The sequence below is a fragment of the Manacus vitellinus genome, unplaced genomic scaffold (assembly GCF_001715985.3).
Source record: "Manacus vitellinus isolate BGI_N305 unplaced genomic scaffold, ASM171598v3 scaffold_25_pilon, whole genome shotgun sequence".
NCBI classification, from domain to species: Eukaryota; Metazoa; Chordata; class Aves; order Passeriformes; family Pipridae; genus Manacus; species Manacus vitellinus.
This window is the reverse complement of record NW_021939882.1, coordinates 9,929,764-9,948,439: the sequence shown is the minus strand read 5'-3', so window position 1 is coordinate 9,948,439 and position 18,676 is coordinate 9,929,764. Positions and strand designations below refer to the sequence as shown.

General features: G+C 54.4%; 2 protein-coding genes across 2 annotated transcripts in view; one reads left to right on the top strand and one right to left on the bottom strand.

Moving 5' to 3' along the window:
• Nucleotides 1-2: 2 nt before the first annotated feature.
• Nucleotides 3-1,944, bottom strand: PURA (purine rich element binding protein A). The gene is given in 5 exon segments (XM_029960203.1): nucleotides 3-10; nucleotides 136-369; nucleotides 372-1,080; nucleotides 1,083-1,635; nucleotides 1,706-1,944. Coding segments are annotated over 5 exon segments (1,743 nt in total).
• Nucleotides 1,943-18,676, top strand: part of NRG2 (neuregulin 2) — a 176,223-nt gene continuing 159,489 nt past the window's right edge. Inside the window, exon 1 of the mRNA XM_029960202.1 lies at nucleotides 1,943-2,105. Within this exon, the coding sequence (XP_029816062.1) occupies nucleotides 1,943-2,105 (163 nt within the window). The remainder of the gene's footprint in view (nucleotides 2,106-18,676) is intronic.

The window sequence follows — 18,676 nt, the reverse complement described above, 5'->3', positions numbered from 1 at the left end:
GCTTACTGTTCTGATACGGTGGGTAAAGTGGACGAAACATCCAGCGATGGTTGGCGTCTTGAAGCGCTGCGTGGCTGGCTGCTGTTGCCGGGCGGCGGGTGGGGGCGCCGGGCGGGCGGCGCGGCCGGGGGCTACGGGCGGGGTAGTTGGGCGGGGGGGCGGCTCCGGGCCGCCGCCCCGCGCCCCCGCCGCGCCCGCCCGCCCTCCCGCCGCGGCGGGGCCAGTCCGCGTTCCCGGGGGCGGGGGGTTCAGTCCTCCTCGGGCTCCTCGGCCTGCAGCAGCGCGCCGGCGCGCGGCGGGCGCCGCCTCGGCCTCGGGGGGGCGGCTCGGCGCCCGCGGCGGGGCGAGGCGCGGACGGCGGGGCGCGCTGTCCCGCTGCTTCTCCTGGATCTTCTTCATCTCGTCCGAGTACTTGCAGAAGGTGTGGCCGAACTTGGCCCAGACCTTGTAAGGGACGGTGATGGAGTTGCGGTAGGTGGGCTTCACCTCGCTCACCCGCATGAACACGCCGTACTTGTTGGAGCCCACGTCGAAGAAGAAGCGCTTGTTGTCCACAGTCAAGGAGGTGCCCTCGGGCAGCTCGGCCGGCTCCTCCTCCACGCCGTAGTCGTCGATGAGCTTGGCCAGGGCGTCGCGGAACTCGATGAGGCCCTGCGCGGGCAGCGCGATGGTCTGGCCCTGCGTGGAGCCCAGCCCCGGGCCGCGGTTCACGGTCTGGCGGACGCGCAGGAAGCGCCCGCGCTGGTTCTCCTTCAGATCCATGTAGTACTTGCGGTTCTCCGCACCAGGAACTCGCTCTTCAGCGCCCGGCCGGCTCGTCGGCCGCCTGCGCCAGTCGGCCGCCTGCGCCAGCTCGGGGGGCTGGCTGGGCCCCAGCTGCGCGTAGTGCTCGATGAAGTCGCCCAGGTAGTCGCGGAACTCGACGGCCACCGACATGGAGAGGGTCAGGCGGCTCTTGTTGCCGCCCGCGCCCACCTCGGCGATCTTGAGGAAGCGGCCCTTGGCGTTCTGCTTCACGTCCAGGTAGAAGCGCTTGTTCTGGATGTCCACCCGCTTGGAGGCCAGCTCCTGCGTCTCGTGCCCTGCAAGCCCGCCGCCGGGCCCCCTCCGCCGCCGCCGCCCGCCCGGGCGCCGCCGCCCGCGCCCGGCCGCCCGGCGCCCGCCGGCTCCCGCGCCGCCGCCCTGCTCGCTGCGCTGTCTCTGTCCGCATGGATCCGCCGCCGCGGTCCCGCGCCGGCGCCGCTCGGGCCCTCGCCCGCGCTGCTCGCCCGGCGCGGCCGCCCCCCCGCCGCCGCAGCACTGCCGCTCCTGCCGGCCGCCGCCGCCTCGCGCGGGCCCCACGGCGCCGCCGCCGCCTCCTCCTCCTCCTCGCTCCTCCTCCTGCTCGCGCCCCGCGCCGCGCGCGCTGCTGCAACAGCCGCGCGGGGCGGCCACAGCCGGCGCGCTCGCGCGACGATCTGCCGGGCGTAGGAGAGGGCGCGGGGAAGGCGGCAGAGAGCGGCCCCCCGCCCGCCGGCCGCCACCGGTGAGCGCGGCAGCGCCCAGCGCCGCCGCGCGGCGGCCGCGGGTACTGCAGCTGCCGCCGCGCTCTGCCCCGATCCCGCGGCACGCCGCTTCCCGATCCCACCGGCGGCGCTTCACCGATCCACGCGCCGCTTCGATCCCTTATCGCGCTTTTCCGATCCACCGCCGCTTCCGATCCCACCGCGCCGCCTTCCGATCCACGCCGCCTTCCGAATCCCACCGCCGCCTTCCCGATCCCACCGCCGCCTTCCTGAAATCCCACGCCGCCTTCCGATCCACCGCCGCTTCCCAGATCCCACCGCCGCTTCCCGATCCCATCGCCTTCGGGGCGACCCCGATCCCGTCCCACCGCAGCCGCCTTTCCGCGATCCCATCGCCGCCTTCGCCGACGCCCGCGGCACCGCGCTTCCCGATACCCATGCGTCCTGAATTCCGCGACCCCGTCCCGGCGGCACCGCCGCTTTCCGATCCCATCGCCCCTTCCCGACCCCGACCCTGTCCCCACCACCGCCTTCCCGACCCCACCGGCAGCGGCCCCCGGGTCGTGCTCCTCGGAGGGAACCGTCCAGCCCTCCGCCCCCGTGGGATTACCGGGCTCCGCGGGTGGGATGTGTGTTTGTTCGGGGAGTTGGTAATGGAGTTAATTAATAGGGCTCCGGAGCGGAGCGGGGTAAAGGGAGTCCCCCCGGAGCGCAGCGGGGATGGGGATGGGGGGGACGGGGACGGGCACACACGCCGAGAGTCCCCCCCATCCCCGATTTGGAGGTGGGTTTTGGAGGTTTGAAGGTAGGTTTTGGAGGTGGGTCTTGGAGGTTTGGAGGTGGGTTTTTTTTCAGGTTTGGGGGTGGACTTTGGAGGTCTGGAAGTAGGTTTTGGAGGTGGATTTTGGAGGTTTGAGGCTGGGTTTTGGAGATCTGGAGGTGGGTTTTGGAAGTAGGTTTTGGAGGTGGGTTTGGGGGGTTTGGAGGTGGGTTTTGGAGGAGAGGCTTTACCTTATAGTCCTTGTTTCCAAACACCCATCCCAAGCCAGCTCTAGCCCAAGTAAGCATGTTTTCTCCTGGTGCTGCAGGTCAGGAAGCAAAGTGGCAGAATTGCTTTGGGTAAAAGTCACTTCCCTGCCTGCTGCTTACAGGACAGCTGCCCTCTGTGGAGGGCATTGATTTGCCTCAAGCGTCCTAAACAGCCTGCAAGTGTTAAACAACGAATGAGGTGAATTTTGGGTTGGCCCACAGGCCACATGTTTGGCACTCCTATGCCTTATTGAGGAGACAGGAATTGAACTGAGGCTTAGAGGATGCTCAGATATCATGGGAGGAACCCCCAGCCCATGGCTGTGGTTAAAGCCTTGGTGATAGCAACTCTTTGGGTAATTAAAAAAATAAATAGGGAAGCAGTTTCCTTTTACCAAAGAAAGACTATTTCAGAGCTGGCTGAGCTGTTGGCTGCAGGAAAGCCTTGAGTGCTTGGGATGCACAGATGCTGCCTTTGATTTTCAGCCCACCCAAACTCTCTTGAGGTGTCTGTGATGTAGGAACTGCATGTCCAGGCTGGAATCACCTCACTGCATCCATGGTAGGCTGTGGGCTGGAGCTCTGGCAACCCCTTTGCCTTGATTTGCTCTTTTTGAAGGCAAACAGCATTAAACAACCTTAACCAAGGCCTGTCTTGCTAATGCCACCAGGTGTCCTTATGGATAAACCACTGCTTTATCCACGTGGTAGAGTTGGGAAATGCATAACTGCTAAGGGATTGTGTTTGGTGAAAGCCCTGGAAGCACGTGGCTGGTCTGTCTCTGAGTGGGGTGGGGTGGGAATCACTGGTGCTGATGATGCTGGCCAGCAGCAGAGGTTATTTTTTAATCCCAGCACAGACCAGTGTTACTGTTTCGAGGGAGGATGTGCTCCAGGTGGATACCAGCAGTCCCAGGAAGAAGACATTTGTGCTTTGGTAGGACTGTGCTGGTGAGTCTCTGCTTGCCCAGCACCATTCTGTGTTGGAAGTCACAGCAACTACCTGATGCTCTGGTTTTGAGACTGACTTTGGCTAGAATACAGCATTTGGCTATTTAAGTAAAGAAAACAAAGCAAAAAAGGTGGGTTTTTCCCCCAATTTCAATGGGAACTCTTCCACAGCAGTCCATCCTGGGCGTCTGGCCATGACAGCGCCACAGGGACCTGCATGAGTCTTCCCAGTGCTAAAAACAAGATGATGTGGCCAAGGCAAGCCTGGGATGGCTGCTGGGTGAGGTGAGGAGCCAAACAGGACAGACCAAGGTGATAGATAAGTGCAGGAGCCAGGGGAGTCTCTTCATGCCTTGTCCCGGTACTGGTGGCCGAAGGCTGGATGGGATCTTGCAGCGAGCTCCTGTGTCACACACTGCCCTCCCTGCCTGTTGCAGTCATATCAGTGTCTTCCATGTGGTTATCAGGCTGCACCCTGGGCTGCTTCTGTGGCTTCTGCTGAAACCCATCCCAGACCTCTGCTCTGAAAATCAGAAATCTTTTCCTCCCCAGCCACACAACTCTCGGCTTGGGGATTTCACAAGATTTTCTCATGTTTTCTCCCCTTCCACATGTCTCTCAGTAGCAATTATATCCCCTTCAGCCCTTTCTGACAGCCTAAATAAGATCAACTTCTGGTAGTTTCCTCTCATAAGATAAATCCTCCTTTCTTTGACGGTTGTAGTCGTAGTTTATCGCGCCGGTTTCAGTTCCTCAGAAAGACAAGGGAAAATGTTTTTCAGAGTTGTGGCTGGGATTTCAGGCTTAAGATCAATGGGCCTTTTGTTTTGAAATCCAATTCAGTGGGCTTTTAAGAACATATCTGATCATTACAGCGAGCATCTCCAACTTTGGGAGCCCAAGCCTGTTATTCAGCTACGAAACAACAACTCTGCTGACTCCAAGAACTTGTACAAACATTTATAATCAACAGGGGGGAAGCTAAGAGCCATTCAAACAACAGATAAGATTAGTAACTGAAGTGGCTGGGCTGCAATTGTTATTGTGCAAGTCAAAGAAAAGGCTGTCACACACGGAGGATGTTGCCAAGAAAGATTCATTCGAGTCGCCGAGTCATTCTTCTGTCCGAATTCTCCTGCAGTCTTCCCAGATCTATTCAGGCTGAGCTGGGCGATTTGCTGGATTAGGAGGTGACCGAGTTTAGCCTTTTTGCCACGTTGTGTCAGATATTTGCCTCGGTCCCATCCTTGTCCAGCACTCCCACCACGGAAAAGGGAGCCTATTCTGATCCAGAGAACTTCCTGCACCGTGATGGGACTTGGAGCACTAAAGCACTTAAAGCAAAGTCTCTGTTGCCATCATTCAGAGCCAGAGCAAAGTTACAGCTGTGGGGGGATGTCTGAAGCTGTGCAAAGGCTTAGACCAGCCCCTGAACCGGAGCGTGTGACAGGATGGTGAAAGCTTCCTTTGCTTTCCATGTGGGTCCCCCTCAGAGCCGTGCCTTTGGAGTGAGGAGTTCAGCACGGCTCACCCACTGTCGTGAGGGGTTGGTTACCCCGTGAACAAGCCCCATCGTGTGCAGGGAACAAGCAACCAGCACACAACATGTGTAAGTCATTTAGGAAGACGGGAATGATGAGCGGCGCACACAATAGGGCTGCTATTAGGATCTGTCGATCCTAATTAAAAAAATACTTCTCAATGAAAATTATTTATAAAAAGAAATCACAGTGACCCTAAATCAAATTATTTGTGAATGGTTTTTAGTCTCCCAGATCAGTTAAAACTCCTGTGTTAGTCACTGGACGTCATCCAAGCTCCATGCTGAATGAATAACATCTCTGCCAAATTTCATTTTTTTTTCACCCTCACCCAGTTTGGCACAGGACAGTTAAAGTCATTTTTCTAAATATCTTTCAGAACATCAAGCAACTGTAAAATAACAATGGGAAAGCTTGGCCACGGATAACTGCAGCCCTCCAGTTGGAACCGCTTCTCTCCGAAAAAAACAACTCCGGTTCCTTTGATGGTCTGTTTTGGGTGAGCACCGAGGCAGGGATTCCTCTACAGGGATCCTGGAGGGTCAGTGCCCAAGGGGGTCGCCCTGCCAGGGAGCCTGGATTCCAGCTGTTCCAGAGTGGGGCACAGCTGGATCCAGACTGACCCTGGGTGCAGGGTTGGTGTCTTTCTGGCCACCTGCTAGAGAGTGACACCCCGAGGACACACCAGCCATTCCTTGTCCACAACAGCAGTTTCCATGGTGAGCTGTAAAGATGCCTCTTTTGCTCACTCTTAAAAAAAAAAAAAAAAAGAGAGAGAGAAAAAAACGGAATTGGTGACTGCACAATGGCAGAACAAGTTCTTGCTTCTTGTGTCTGCAAAGATAAAGTGGCAATTCTTCTAAGCACTACGTGAAGTCCCATCCAAGGGAATTAAGTTTGGGATTGTTTTCATGATGACTTGTCCCAATTCCAGCGTGCTTTCTCTTCTCCCTTGACTGGCCTGCAAGTCTCCCCATTACTCTTTTCTCAGCAAAATGTCTTCCCCCTCATTCTCTCTCCTTCTGACCATGGAGGACTCTGCGGTGCCATCACCTGCAGAGAGGGAGGATCCTCCCCAGTTCTTGGTTCCCAGTGAAGTTAGAGGGAAGCATGGTTCTCCAGCTCCCTACCTAATCCAGTAAGTGCTGGCTGCTGTTCTGTTGAAAACTAGCAATCAATGGCCACCAAGTTCTAACCTTGCTGATTTTCAGTGAGAAGAATTTATAAAACCAGGGCTTTTTGCTCTTTGCCTCCTAAGGGGGAGCAAGGAGCAGAGCCCAGCATTATGTGCAGCAGTTAGCAAAGGCTGTGTCACCCCTGTGTGTGACTGCCTGTTTCCCAGTACCCAGCTGGCTTCTTTGCCTCTAGTCAAAGTGGTGTGATGCCTGGCTGGGCCTCTTGCTTCCTTTCCCTCTTCCCATACCCCACCCATGCTCCATCCCCATGGGTGTCCAGGAAGATGGGCATAGCTGGCTCAGTGGGACAGCTGCTCTGGTTCCTAGTGACCAGCTGGCTCATCCTTTTATTAGGATGGCAGCACTCCTGCCTTTTTGCTGTTTGATTCCTGTTGTTTTCATGCTGCCTTGCTGGAGTCTCCAGAGCTGTGTCCGGATGGTCCTGTGGTGATGTTCCCTCAGCCATGACCCCAGGTCCTTGACTGGTACAGCAAGGCAGCTCACATCCTCTCTGGTCTTGCTCTTCTTTCTGGGCTCATGGACATGCTGGGGTTTGTGGGCTGTGAATCCATCCCCCCAAAGCATGTTTTTGGGAAGTGTGCTTTATAAAGCACTGGCAGGCATTGTCTGCAGCCTTCTGGGATTCCCAGCCCTGTCTGATAGAGGTGCATCCCACTCCTGTGCCAGAATACCTGATTTATCCTGCCACTAATTTGCAAAAGCTGTTGGATCACACCAAGGGGGGGTCACTGACATGTCCAAGAGCAGTCCAACCAGTGCAGGCTCCCAGAGGAGAATGGGATGGGAGAAGGCAGTGCTCTCCACACCATGTGGAGTGGAGTCTTGGCACTGGAGACTCCCAGGTATGAGTGTGCCTTGGGACAGACAAACCTCCATACCTCCTCCAGCCAGGGGAGCTTCCTGGCCATTTGTAACTTCTGTTTTTGAGGTTAAGACTCCAGTCCCTCCTTGATGCAGCTTCTGGAATACTGTGATTCTTTCCCAGAATACTTTAAACTCCCCTTCCTTAAAAATTGCGTGAGGATCTTGACAAGTCTCAACTCATGGAGTAGATCTTTTACAATCTTTGGAAATGTCCTTCATATGTCCCTGTGTCCAAATAGCTTTCTGCAGCATTCAGACAACCTACTGAGAGCCATGCAAACCCATCCTCTCACCCATCCTTTCTCCCTGTGAACTCAGGATGGTACCCAGGTGTCAGCCCAAAGCACCTTTGTGCCCCATGGGTTACCTGTGGCCAAGCTCCCCAAGCTCATCCACCAGGAATGCTGAGATGGTGACATTTGTCCTGTTGGCTCTCCATGGCTCTCCATCAATTGTTTCAGGCTCCATCACTGCAGTGAGTCTTTCTAGCACTTCCCAGCCCTTCCACTTTGTCCCAAGTGGTGGGATGTTTCCCGGTCAGGAGTGTCTTCCTGCTGTCTCCACATGCTGCTTCCCATCTCCCTCCTGAGAAACTGCGTCTCCCAGCTCCTATCCAGCATGTTCCCAGTGCAATGCCACACTCCAGCTGCTGGAGAAGTAGAGATTAGAGCCCCTGGGGGTCCAAAGCTGAGGCAGGGCAGCCTCCCAACTTCCATCTCTCCTTGCTTTTCAAAGGTGTGCTTGTACACACACCAAGCTGTAGAAGAAAGCTGCCAATAAAGACCCTTATCTGGGGTCCCAGTGTTGGTGGCATTGTCCAGATCTGCTGCTAGAGACATACCTTCTCAACATCCCTCACCTGATGTCTTCCTTCTCCAAGTACCAGCCAAAATACTCCCTTCGGGCAACAGGGATTTATCAGGGTACTGCAGGAGGCAGAGCTGGGCAGTAACTGTCTGTCCTGGCCTTCTCCAGTCCCTCAATGAACCCAGCCCCCTCCACAGGGAGCAAGGTTGCTCACAGAGCTGGGGTGAAATGGGCTGACTGCTCCCACCCTGGGCCAAACCCCCCCAGACACGTGTGAGGATGAGAAGGGAGATACAGAACAAACTGCAGTTTGGAAATGAGATTTAGAACAAACCACAGTTTGGCATCCAAGAAAAGGACGCCTTGGCTTTTGTTTTTTCCCCCCAAAAGAGAAGTTTCTCTCTCAGGATGCTAACCTGACTGTTGCCACTCTGAGAGGACGTGGTGAATCCTCAGCTGGGTGGGCTGGCTGGGGCCAGCGTGGCACGGTGCTGTGGTTTAACCCAGAGGGCAGCTCAGCACCACCAGCTGCTCATTCACCCCCCTCTGATGGGATGGGGGAGAGAACTGCAAGGGTAAAAGTGAGAAAAAACAGGGGCTGAGAGAAAGGCAGTTTAATAGGGAAAGCAAAAGCTGCACACACACAAGTAAAGTAAAACAAGGAATCCATTCCCCACTTGCCATGAGCAGGCAGATGTTCAGCCATCCAGCCGGGCACAGCAGGGCTCCATCGTGTGTAACAGTGGCTTAGGAAGACAAATATCATCACCCCAAATGTTCCCCACTTTATATGCTGAGCACGACACTGTATGGTCTGGGATATCCCTTGGGTTTTTTGGGGTCAGTTGTCCTGGCTGTGTCCCCTTCCAGCTCCTTGTGCACCCCCAACCTGCTCACTGAAGCAGATAAGCAGAAAAGGCCTTGGCTCTGTGTGAGCCCTGCTCAGCAATAACAAAAACATCTCTATATTATCACCCATATTTTCAGCACAAACCCAAAGCACAGCCCCATCCCAGCTACTGTGAAGAAAATTAACTCTATCCCAGCCACAACCAGCACACACAGTCCTGGCTCCCCATCCCCATCCCCATCCCCATCCTCTGTGGGATTTGACTCTGAAAGGAAAACTGCCCCAAAACTCACACAACAAAGATTCAGCTCCAGCTGTGCAGATTGGGCCATGAAGAACAGACAAGAGCTCAGATCCACTACTGGGTTGTGAGGAGCTGATGTCCCCTCTTGCTGCATCCAGCTGATGGTCCCCCTGCACCCACCCAGTGATGTTACTGGTAAAGGTTTTGAATCCTTTATCCCTATGTAGCCACAAGGCTAATGGATGTATTCAAGGCTTGTTCTAGCAGTGTAAGCTCATGCAGAAGCTCAGGACCTGCCTTTTGGATCCTGGGGGCATCTGTGTGTGTGAGTGAATGCAGCCCTGCAGGCACAGCTGATACCCAAAGCAATAATTTAAAAGGATGCTACATATACCCAGGAATAGAAAAATACCTACCTGGAGGAGAGCAGAGGCACTGGAGCTTAATTTAAACACTTCCAACTCCCCTCCCTCCCAGTTCTAAAATAAATGGACAAAAACATGCCCTGGAAACTCTTGTAGAGCCCAGCCAGAGATGAGCCTCTCATGTCATTTCCTCTGCCCCTTGGTGAGGGTCTGCATGCCTTGGGGTGAGGACCAGGGACCATGAGGGCCAGGGGGAACCTTCTGCCTTCCTCTGGTCCCACCCCACGCTGGGAACCCAAGTGGTTTTCCCGGGGTCAGGTTGAAGGGCAGAGCTGTCTGAGCAGCAAATTGACTGCAAGGAAAAGAGGAAAGAGCAGTTGTTTATTTTCCTGGAGCTGCAGGAGACAGTGACTGGAGACACCTGGATACCTGGTGTGGCAATTTGGGCACTGTCAGAGGGGAGCCAGGGGGCTGTGTGGCAGCTCTGGCTGAGGAGCACAGCCGTGGGTGGCTGCTGGGTGCCTTTGGACCAGTGCAGTGCTGAACACTTGGGTGCAGAGAGGAGCTGAGAAGCTTGAAGGTGATGCTGGCAGGAGGGAGCCCATCTCCCTTTGCCCTGGGGAGTAGGATCTCCTCCTGTCTCCCAGGCTTGTTGCCTCAAAACACCAGAGAGAGTTACTCTCTCTCTCCTTTTCCCGGTGTTCCCTTTCCAGAGAGGGGAGCCACCAGCTTTCTGCCTTGTCAGAGCAGGCGGACAGTCCTAGCTTGGAGTGTGGACCAGCCTCTGAGCACCAGTGAGCTCCCCCTTGCAGGGCACATGACAGAGCTGCTGCCTCTCTCCCTGCTTGCTTTGCCAGAGGCTTCCTCAGGTCACATTTGCCCATATGAACAGTGCCCTGTGGCCAGGCTGCTCCATAGATCCATCAGGGTGCTTTAAGCCTCTCACAGTGTGCCTAGACAGAGAGGCTAGTTTGAGGATATTGCTTACAGGAATATTTCAGGAACTCATTAAACAGAGAATTATAGACCAGCCCTGGTGTGACTGAGATAGCATGGTTTGTAAACGTGCAGGAAACACGAACATCCTCTCAATAATTAAATTCAATTAATTGTTTTACAGCTGCTCAGCAAATACCATGTGGGGAGACACAGTGCTCGGATCCCTCAAGGTCTGGATGGAGCAGGAAAGAGACTGTGGTGTGTGGAGCACCCAGGCTGTGTTAGGGAAAGAAAACTATTTGCAAAACAGGACCACTAGCAAACTGGCTTTGCCAGGGAGTTGTGGGACAGTCTTGCAGCCAGAACAGCAGCTACAGACCCCTGTTCTGCTGAAAGCAGTGCTGGGGGCTGGGAAGGGGCTCCAGCATGTACGAGGCAATTCCTGTTCCACACCTGGGAGGGGTGGTGTGAGAGAGGGGGTTAGTTCTGCATCTCAGTAGGAAAGGCCTGACAGCAAATGGCATAATAAAACAGCTGCTTTAATAAGATAGAATAAAAGGAAGGATATATAAGGGCTTGAGGGACCAAAAGGGAAGAACTTCTTTCCAAGGGAGTAATATGTGTGGCACTGGGGGAAAATCCATGCTGGGTCCATCTGATGCTGTAGGAACGTAGGGTGTCCTGCTTCTGAAGGGGCATAAGACTTACTGCATTTGATATTTCTCCTTTTACTCTGCTTTACTAAAACAGCTATTTCATCAAGCCTTTTGCTGTCAGGCATTTCCCACTGAAACTGGAGAGACCCCTCCACACCACCTCCTCTCTCACCCTGCCCAGGGAGTGTCCCCAAGGAACAGGCTTGGCAGGGCACTTGGGAGAGACTGCTCTTCCCCAGGTCAGAGCCACGGCTCCTGCTGGCTCTCTGGCCATCCCCAGCCTGGGGAAGCAGGAGAGATGTGCAGGATCCCTTCTCTGAAGTGGCTCTGGGACCCTCACTCTCGTCCCCACTGCTTCCTTACATGAAGAAGTGGTGACTCCTGGAAGGCGAAACATGAAGTGCTTCATGTTGAGTCACAGGAAGCCAGCATTTTCCCCCTAATTGGAGGATCAGAAACAGCCATGCCAGACTGGTTAGAGCTCATATATCCCAGAGTCTCAGGATCCTGGAAGGGGTAGTGGGATGGGAGCCCTGAAATGGTCCTGGCCGGTACTGGCACCATGACTGTTATCAGCACTAGGTCAGGATAACCACGGCCTCACTGGGCTTAGCCTCACTGAAGCCCAACAATGAAGAGCCCCTTCTCCCATGCTGTGTGCTCTCCTAGGGATACACCACCTCCCAGGAAAGGTAAGATCATCTGGATGTCCACCCTCAGCATCCCAAGCTGCACTACAGGGCTGCTACCCTGTGTTATGCCCCACCAAGGAGACTTTGGCTCTGCTGCCTTTGTACTTGCCCTCCAGGTAATTTTTGGCCACCATTAAGTCAGACCTAAACTGACCTCAAACTGACTAAATGAGACCACCTCCCATCATCCCTCCTCTCGTTCCCTAAACCAAACGAGCATGTATGTGTGATCCCAACACTTCAGGAGGGGACAGAGAGGCAGGGACAGCATCCCCTGGGGCAGGTAAGTGGTGGTGCTGTCTGTGCCCCACCACTCCTGTAGCAAGCAGAGCCTCCCACTGAAGCCTCTGCCTTGGCAGAGCTGGCCTGGCAGCCTTCCCGGGCGATGAGTTCTGGATGAGGAAATACAACTCGTTGTCCCCGGCTCTGCAGGGTTAATCTCAGTGCAGATGCACGTGGTGCCGCCTGTGCCCTCAGCTCCAGCCAGGACGTGCACAGCAAAGGGCTGAGGAGGGAGCTGCAGACCGGGAAAGACGCGTGGCCACCACTCCATGGATACGCTGGGATAGTCTCGGAGTGCCTGTGGAGGGAGGATCCGGCACAGCACGTGCGTGCCCACGGATCACACGAGCGAGATGCAGGAGATGAGCTGCCTTGCTCTATTTGTAACCTCCCACTGCTGTTGCACAGACTTTGCAAGGAGGAGAGGGAGCTGAAAATGGAGCTGAAAATTGAAACTTGAGGCTCAGATGCTTGGAGGGGCTCAAAAGCCCGATCCAACCCATCACTCCCCAGGGTAGCAGGAGCTTCTGTGCCTCCTGGGCCCTGCATCTTGCTCTCATGCTCAGCACTGAGTGAGACTTTCATGCTCCACCTTGGAGCAAAAATCATTTCCATTAACTCATTGAGAAAAGGAGACATAAAGACACAATTTATTTGCAAAGCACAGGATTGTGATATGAAGCGAGGAAAGGGAGAGGGAAGAGAAGTAAAAACAATTTGGTCTTTATTCTTTTAGTTTGCATCCCTTTAGCTGACTGAAGGAGAGCTGGGTGAGGACATGGCAGTGCCACAGTGTGTCCTGGTGGGTAGGATCCAGATCCAGCCTTCTTTCCTGGCCACTGAGCAGGGATGCTGCATTGAGGACCTTGCTACCTGAAAACTGGTTTGGACAGTCCCAGGTGGCTCCAACCTGGCTTCCAGCAGGCAGAGAAAGAGGGACTGGTGTGCAGGGAACTGGCACCTGTTCTGTGCCCATGCCCAGGCTGTGGATTTCCTGCCAGGATTCAGCACTTGCTGCCCTGGATGTTGTCTTTGGGATGTTCCTGACAAAGTCCATGCTGATGGGGAGTCACGAGGGGAACAAACAGGGCTCCTCTCCAGCCTGGGATAGCCCACCCTTCTCCTGATCCCAGCACTCCTTGCAAAGGGTAAGGTGACAATGTGAGGGATGAGGCTCCAGCACCCCTTCAGTCCCCCTGGCTCCTTGCTGAAACTGCTAATTAAAAAGTGCATTTCATCAAGTGATTTTTCTGGCGTGAAAACTTTTCCATAAGGAACTGATCCCAAATCCACCAACTCATTTCACATTTATTTTAAATCTAAGCTTTATATTGTGTAGTTTCCTCCAGGGCTTGATTATCTTCTCAGTAAAAGTTCTATTGTTCTGGTTTGTGAGACCTATATTTAGCCTTGCCCTAAGGTCTCTGCACCTCTCAGTACATGGCTCAGATGCTGCCACATGAGCTCCTGGGCTTTCCTATTTATTTGAGTCCATTAAACAAGTTACCACTTCTGTAATATCAAGGGCATTTCCCAGCCATGGGCTGCCTGCAAGCAGTAGCTTGTTGCTGCAGAAATGGTCTCCTGGATCTCAGAAGTCATTTGGAGAAAGTCCCTTATCTAAACAGAGGCAGATCATATTTAAATAGGGAATCAAGGGCAAAGCCAGACAAGGAGCCTTGTCCCTCTCTGTTGTGGTGCAACCTCAAGTCCTCCTTCCCTGTGTTTCCTACACATGTAATAAGTTACACACCCACTCAGAGTATTTTTACATCAAAATACACAAACCGGGCAAAAATGGGAGGGGACTTTATCTACGGAATTCGGAGGTGCACAGACATACCTGCAATAGTTCTTTAATACACAGGGGGGTGTAAGGAGGTTGTGTGGAGAGAAGAGAGAGAGAAACATCAGAGTGGCTGGCAGAGAAACCCAGTCCTGGGGAGAGTCTCTGCGATGGAGGGGTCTCTCACTGGGCTGGAGCGCTCGGGAGCTGAAGACACATTGCCCCTGCTGGTGCCATTTTGCACCCATTTGTCACCTTCCTGGTGACACATCACAGTGCCTGGCCAAGACAGTCCTTCTGGGGGACAAGAAGTGCTGCCCTGCTGATCACCAGCTCTCTGCCGGTGTCCACCTCTGCCAGTCTCACCAGAGGAATCCTCCGGCCCCAGGCAGGGTGGGCAGTGGTGCCCTGCAGAACCAGGCTCCCCCTGTCTCCTCCACCCCGAGTGGGGTGAAGCCCTCCCAGAGCTGGAGGTGCTGAGGAATGTGTTGGATGCAGCTGCCCGTATCCAAGGAACGTGTGAGCGGCGCGGCGAGCCAGGGATCCGCAGGCACACGACCGGAATGAGCAACCGGCAAAATTTGGGTGCTGAGGCACGGACTGAAACGTCTGATTGGAAGGCTGGGAGGGAAAAGGGAAGGCTGAATTGTTTGTGGTTTGTTTTCATTCATCATTCCTGCTCATGTGGGTGGACAAGGAGTGAATGAGTTTCTCGGGGAGGGCAGCAAATAAAAGAGGCACGCATTTCCTTGAAGGATGAGTGGCTTTTTTTCCTTCCTGGAGCCTGGGCAAATATGTCACAAAGGGACTGGAGGGAACCCTAATAGCTTCTCTGCCAGGCCAATGAAACCACCTGCTCTTGATTTTAATTCCCTTTGGTCACCATGTGCCAAGAGATAAAAGAATTTTTGGGATGAGTTTAATCCATCTTGTAAAGTACTGGTTTGTCTCCCAACAGCAAATGTGCCCAACTTTTCTTTGGGTTGCTGAGCATCTCCCATAATGACAGTGGGCCAGTGCTCTCCCAGCTCAGGCAAGGAGGGGTAGCTGGATCAGGTCTCCATGCCATGATGGTTTCTTTCTGGAAAGGCAGCCTACACCTACATCCCTCAGTTTTGCCTTCCCCTGCTGGCAGAGGTCTGGCAAGTGCCATTGACAGGCAGGAGATATGGGAACACAGTGGGACAGGAGGAAGCTGGCAGTCATGCCATGACAGCATTGCTGGTGGAGGACTTCTGAGATGGGTCTTGGTTTCCTTTGGTCCAGCCATGCTGCTCATTGGAGCCTTGGATAGGCCAGTGGAATAGATGATTTTGGAGGTCACTCTCCATCCCAGTCCTTATCTGCCTGGAAGGACTGCCAAGATATGGTTTATTTGACCATGACCCTCTCAACAGCCTGGTGTAGTGCAAGGTGTCCCTGCCCATGGCAGGGACCTTGGAATTAGATGATATTTCAGGTGTCTTCCAACCCAAACCATTCCATGATTCTGTGGTTAATAAATGTCCAGGCTGGAGTCTCAAACTGAGTGCTGGGCTTTGATATTTCCATATAATTTCTGTGTTCATTATTTATCATCTGCCTTTCTCATTTCACCTGAGGCTGTGGGGGTGTCCCCCCTGGTGCCAGGAGTCTGGTATGTCCTGGAGAAGGGCTGGATACTGCCCTGCAGGTACTGATGTTCTCCATGGGCTACACAGCCCCTGTTGCTGGACAGCCCCAAGATGAACAAGCTGAATCCTTGCAGAAAAGACATTGAGGTGGGGGAAAAAATGTCTGCAGTGGATCTGCTGTTGTTTGGGCTTTTGTAAAACACCCGACTGTCACAGGGAAGAAATGTCCCATGGGGAAGGAAAACTGTGTTGCCTTGGCTGGGGTATGAGGGGGGTGTCTGCTGAGTCTGCCATCTTCACACCAGCAGGGCTTGAGGGTCCCTGCAGGGAACCAGGATAGATCTGGTGCTGGGGAGGGCTGGAGGAGGTGGAGGGACACACTTGGAATGCACACATGGTTCTGAGGATAGCCCCAGCACAGCCCCATGCTGGATAACACCAGGGGATGGAATGAGGCTCTGTCAGAGGGGGGTAGGTTAAATATTAGGTAAAGGTTCTTCCCCCAGACAGTGGTCAGGCACTAGAACAGGGTAGTGGGCACGGCCCCAAACCTGTCAGAGCTTTGGGACAACACTCTCCGGCACAGGGTGGGATTGTTGGGATGTCCTGCCAGGAGGGCCAGGAGTTGGACTCAATCATCCTTGTGGGTCCCTTCCAGCTCAGGATATTCTGTGGTTCTGTGCTGTGTTCCCTGTTATACTAAAAGCCCCACATCAGATCTGCAGGGGCACATCTTTGACCAATATGGAGGAGGCTGAGGGTCTGCAACATGTGGAGGAGGCTGAAGAAGTGCAGCTTGCCTGCCTGTGCTGTTGGGGGTCAACATCTCTCCTTGCAGAAGAGCTGCAGTGTTCCCTGAGGTGGGGAGGGGCACTGGGACACTGCCCTGTGTGGCATCAATCACCAAGAAGGGCTCTGTGCCAGGAGCTCCCTTGGCAGAGGGAAACAGAGACCTGAGAGGTGCTTTGTTTTGTAGGCATCCCTGGGAAATTAAAGGGGGTAAATGAAAAACCAGCCCCCACAGCATTTGCCTGAGGGATGAAAACCTCTGATGGTGCTGCTGAATGCTTGGGGTCCTCCAGGCAGGGTGGAATCTGGGCTGAGTTCAGATGCCCTTTTCAAGATGGCAAATATGGGTTTTCACAGCTGAGAGGTAGGGGAGATTGGATAAATGAAAGCAGATCACAGACCTCCTGAGTTATCTTGTTAGTCTGTGAACAAGGGTCGAGTCTTTGCAAGGCAATTGAAGTGAGATATTTTTAAAGTATGTTATTTAGGCTCCATTCTCTCAAAGCCAGTGTCCAGGTTGGTCTGGTGACTGCACCCAGGTCTTTCCTTTATTCATTTCATGTGTCAAAATGCCCAAGAACCTACAGAAAAGAATGATTTTACATTTATATGGGAAAAGCAGCATGGAAGGGGGGAAGGGATTTAGTCCTAAATCATTTCCCAAATGATAAGAGAAATGCAAGTATCTCTGAAGATCAGTTTACTTCACAAGAGTTAGGCTGAACAGCAGGAAAAATACTGCTAAAAGGAGATGTCACCAGTGCCCTGTTTTGAATATAAGTGTTCTGGACTCCAAAATGCCCCAGAGACAGAGGAAAACATCACTTTTCAAAGTTGCCTCAGAGGCCTCACAGATATCTTGCACTGAGTTTCTCTCAGTGGTGGAACCACTGTGTCCCACTGGGATTTCAACCTGCAAAAGAAGATAAGGATTAGCAGCTCAACTGCCTGGGCATGAAACTGTCCTTTCTGGTGAGGGGCAGGGCAGAGCAGCGAGCTCCAGATCAAGTTATGCTATCAGATATCTCCTTCCTTCTCTGGCTGAACCTCTTTTGCTGTCTGAGCAAAATGCTGGGGAAAGGGGAATTTCTCAGAGATTTGTGTAAAAACCAGAGAGAAGTCGGGTGGTTTCCCTGCTCCTCTAAGCAGCTTCCTGAATCCAAAATACTGTTCTTCCCTCCTCTGCCGTGGGAAGCACTTCTGGTCCCTTCTGCCTCCACCTGCATTCCTCTGCAGTTTTGCACGGTCACCAATCAGGGGAAAAGAGAAAGCTTTCGGAAACATCGGAAAACACAAAGCCACGGAGAATCACAGTTAGCAAGAGAAAATGTGCACACGAAGAAGTAAAGGCTCCCCGAGCCCCGCTGTGATCCCACTGCGGGGCTCCCGCTGCACCACGGCCCTGAAGCGGCAGCGCTGCTCGGGGAGCTGCCGGCATTCCCGGAGAGGGGCGAGAGCAGTGGTCCCGGCTGGCAGCGCGGAGCCACGGCCGCCCACGGCTGCAGAGCCCTGGGGGTGTGTGCTGGGGCTGTGCCCTCGTGTGCCAGCGGTGGGACAGCGCTGGCTCCCGCCCTGAGCCAGGGAAACACGAGGAAAGGCTGTGCCCCGCGCCTGTGCCGGGCTGGGCACAGAGGCTCGGCTCCCTTCCCGGTTTTCTTGATGATTCTGGCTGTGCTATGTTAAATGGAGAGTAAATCCCGATCCTGACATCTGTGTTCCTCTGCTCTCGCTGATGGACTCAAAGACCCAGCTCATGTCACCTCTTGGGGTGTGCTGAGGGGTTCCCCCGGGGCTGGAAGGGCCCTTGGGCCAGGGCTGTGCCTCCGTTGCAGTCTGTGCCCAAAGCCATCGCCTCGGAGCAGGCTGAGCCCAGCCCTCCTGCCGCCAGGTCACCTCCGTGGGATGGGACTATGGCCGCTTCCCTTCAATGCAGAATCTAGTGCAACAACAACCATGAAATCCTCTGCTGCTAATTGAGCATCTCGGATCCCTTCCGCACTGTCAGCGAGGCTTCGGGAGTGCAGATGCTTCAGGATCAGCTTTGAAAATAAACCCAAACAAGCACCTTTTGGAGCTTAAAGCGACTCCTCCTGGAAGCCACTGCAGGGTAAAGCACTTGTTTATTAACAAGAGGCAGCGGGAGCAGGGCATGAAAGGCGGCTTTGTCTCCCCGGCCAGTGCTGTGCATCGTTTGTCTCTATGTTAATGCCTTTCCTTCAGGTGTGCAGGGAATCTCAAGCACAAATCTCCCAGCTCCATAAAACCATCGGGCAAAGAGGAATCCCCGGCTCCTGGTCCCTGCGCATCGCGGAACCCCCGTGTCACCTGCAGCCGCCCCCAAATGAACGCATCTTTAGTGGCCTCTGCAGGGGAAGGGGGGGTGGGTGTTCTGCGAACGCCTGGGGGCCCCTCGAGGGGCTGTCTCCATAGCTAGAGGGAGGCAACGCGGTCTGCCTCCGTCCCCGGGGACCCCCAGGGATGCGGGGATCCCCCTCCGCAGCGGGCATCCCCGGGGACGGGGAGTCCCCGGGCAGGGAATCACCTTTCCGGGGGGTGCGGGGGGTCAG